This window comes from Arachis stenosperma, chromosome 9 (genome assembly GCF_014773155.1).
Source record: "Arachis stenosperma cultivar V10309 chromosome 9, arast.V10309.gnm1.PFL2, whole genome shotgun sequence".
Taxonomy (NCBI): domain Eukaryota; kingdom Viridiplantae; phylum Streptophyta; class Magnoliopsida; order Fabales; family Fabaceae; genus Arachis; species Arachis stenosperma.
Genome location: NC_080385.1, coordinates 58,200,612 through 58,203,119, shown reverse-complemented (window position 1 = coordinate 58,203,119; position 2,508 = coordinate 58,200,612). Strand labels below are relative to the sequence as shown.

General features: G+C 47.8%; 1 protein-coding gene across 1 annotated transcript; it reads left to right on the top strand.

The window, feature by feature from the left end:
• The first annotated feature begins 314 nt into the window (after positions 1-314).
• Positions 315-1,704, top strand: LOC130949546 (uncharacterized). Its single transcript, XM_057878231.1, has 2 exons — positions 315-410; positions 454-1,704. Exons 1-2 carry the CDS (start codon positions 315-317, stop codon positions 1,702-1,704), a joined length of 1,347 nt encoding a protein of 448 aa, XP_057734214.1.
• Positions 1,705-2,508: the final 804 nt, after the last annotated feature.

Here is a 2,508-nt window from a genome sequence, read left to right as displayed (position 1 = left end):
GTTAAAATTGGGGCAATTTACTTATTTAAATTGTTTCACTCTCAATATTACGCAAATATATTGTTTCAAAAACAAATACGTAAATACATTGATTCACATATCACTAGTAGCGGTTTACAAGAGAACAGAAATCGTTAGTACCAGCCACGGTTTACATGTATGCTGTGTTGGTCATAGGCAGCAGCGGTTTATGTAGTTGGTGTGCGTGCGTAAACCGCTGGTGCCTATAGCGGTTTACGTTTAGTATGTGTCAATGGGCTCCCTATATAAACCATGTAGGGGCCAAATGTGGAGAGGTAGAGTGTTATTAACAAATGGATGGGGAGGATAGTTTTGTGGCTCTGGTCCACTGCTCTGGAAAAATTCAAAAGAGCGAAAGGCATGGTGTGAAATTCACAGATAGAGAACTGGTTAGTATTTTTATCCGATTTTCAAGTATATTGTGTGCCGGAGGTTGAATTTGAGGCCGGACCGAATCGAGTTGAGAATGCGCTGTGTGATGATGATTCCGATGAGGAGCCGGTCGATATTGGTAGGGACAGTGATGATGATATACCAAGAGGTACACGTACAACCCATGGAGGTTCCGGTTCTGGAACACAAGAGTACCCTCCGCACCTGTCGTTTTTGAACTTGGAAGCCATCGGCCAACACCAGAATGTAGAGACAACATTCGATGGACAGGGTATGCATGATGGGACAGGTTTGACTGAATTTCAGATTGGCCAATCGTTCCAGAGTAAGGAGGAAGCCGTGCTGAGCGTAAAAGATTACAGCATTCGGCGTGGAGTTGAGTACAGGATTATGGAGTCAGACAATCTAAAATACCAAGGGAGATGCAAGGAGTTCGGTAACGGGTGCATGTGGTTGATTCGGATAGTCATGCGGAAAAGGAAGAGCACATGGGAAGTTAGGAGATACAACGGACCACACACGTGTATGGCCACATCGATATCGAGCGACCACAAGCAGCTTGATTATCATGTCATCTGTGCGAGAATCTTTCCATTGATTAGAGCTGATGCGTCGGTGTCGATTAAGGTGTTGCAAGAGGCAACAGAGGCAACATATGGTTTCAAGCCTAGTTATCGGAAGGTGTGGTTAGCGAAGCAGAAGGCAGTAGCACAGATCTACGGTGATTGGGAAGAGTCAATAGCAGATCTGCCCCGCTGGATCCTTGGGGTCACATTCACCATGGACGATTTCGTTGCTCTGCTAAAGACCTCCCCGGTTAGAGTGGGTGACCAGGTTGATGAAGATAGAGTCTATTTTCATCGCATGTTTTGGAAATTTCTTCCATGTATTGAGGCATTCCACCACTGTAAGCCACTCGTCAGTATCGACGAGACACACTTGTATGACAAGTATGGAGGGACCTTGTTGTTGGCGATTGCTCAGGATGGGAATTTGAATATTTTCCCTGTTGCGTTTGCACTAGTGGAGGGAGAAAATGCAGAGTCTTGGTCATACTTTCTGTCCAATCTTAGAAGACATGTTACTCCACAGGAAGGTATTCTCGTGTTCTCTGATAGACACAACGGCATCAAGGCTGCGCTGGAGTCCCCAGGTAGTGGTTGGCGACCTCCCCATGCTTATAGGGCATTTTGTATTCGGCATGTTGCTGCAAATTTTGCCCTCACCTTCAAGGGGCAGGATGCGAGGAGGTGGTTGGTAAACGCCGCTTATGCGAAGACAGAAGCATAATTTGACTATTGGTTTGATATAATGAGGTCAGAGAACCCAGCCATGTGTGATTGGGCAAACAGGATGGAGTATGAGATGTGGACACAGCACAAGGATGCGGGGAGACGATATGGTCACATGACGACCAACATTTCTGAGTGTGTGAACTCTATTTTGAAGGGCACAAGAAATCTACCTGTGACGTCCTTGGTTAAGTCCACTTATCTTCGGCTTGCTGAGTTGTTTGTTGTCCGGGGGCAGACGGCAGAGGCACAGTTAGGGTCCGGTCACCGGTATTCGCAGGCACTTGTTAAGGCCATTGAGCGTAACTTGAAGGATTTGAGGTGCTTCACTGTGCCTGTGTTCGATAGGCATCAACTTCATTATACAGTGGCTGAGACTACCCCCACAGGCAGATTCTCATTGGGTAGCTACCGGGTTTCCTTAAGGGATCGTACTTGCGACTGTGGATACTTCCAGGCGCTACACTACCCATGTTGTCATGCCATCGCATGCTGTGCGCAGTCACGGCTAGATTGGGCAACTTATGTTGATGAAGTGTACATCATGTCTGAGGTATTTAAGGTGTATCAGATGTCTTTTGCACCTTGTATTCCAGAGGAGCTTTGGCCCCCCTATGACGGTCCGACTGTGATCCCCGACCCGAACATGAGACGGGCAAGAGAAGGACGACCACGGTCCACCCGCATCCGCAACAACATGGACGAAGCTGACACCAGTCGACCGAAGCGGTGTGGCCTGAGCAGGCAGCCCGGTCACACCCGAAAGGGTTGCCCTCAGCGAGGTTCTACCAGCGGCATCTAG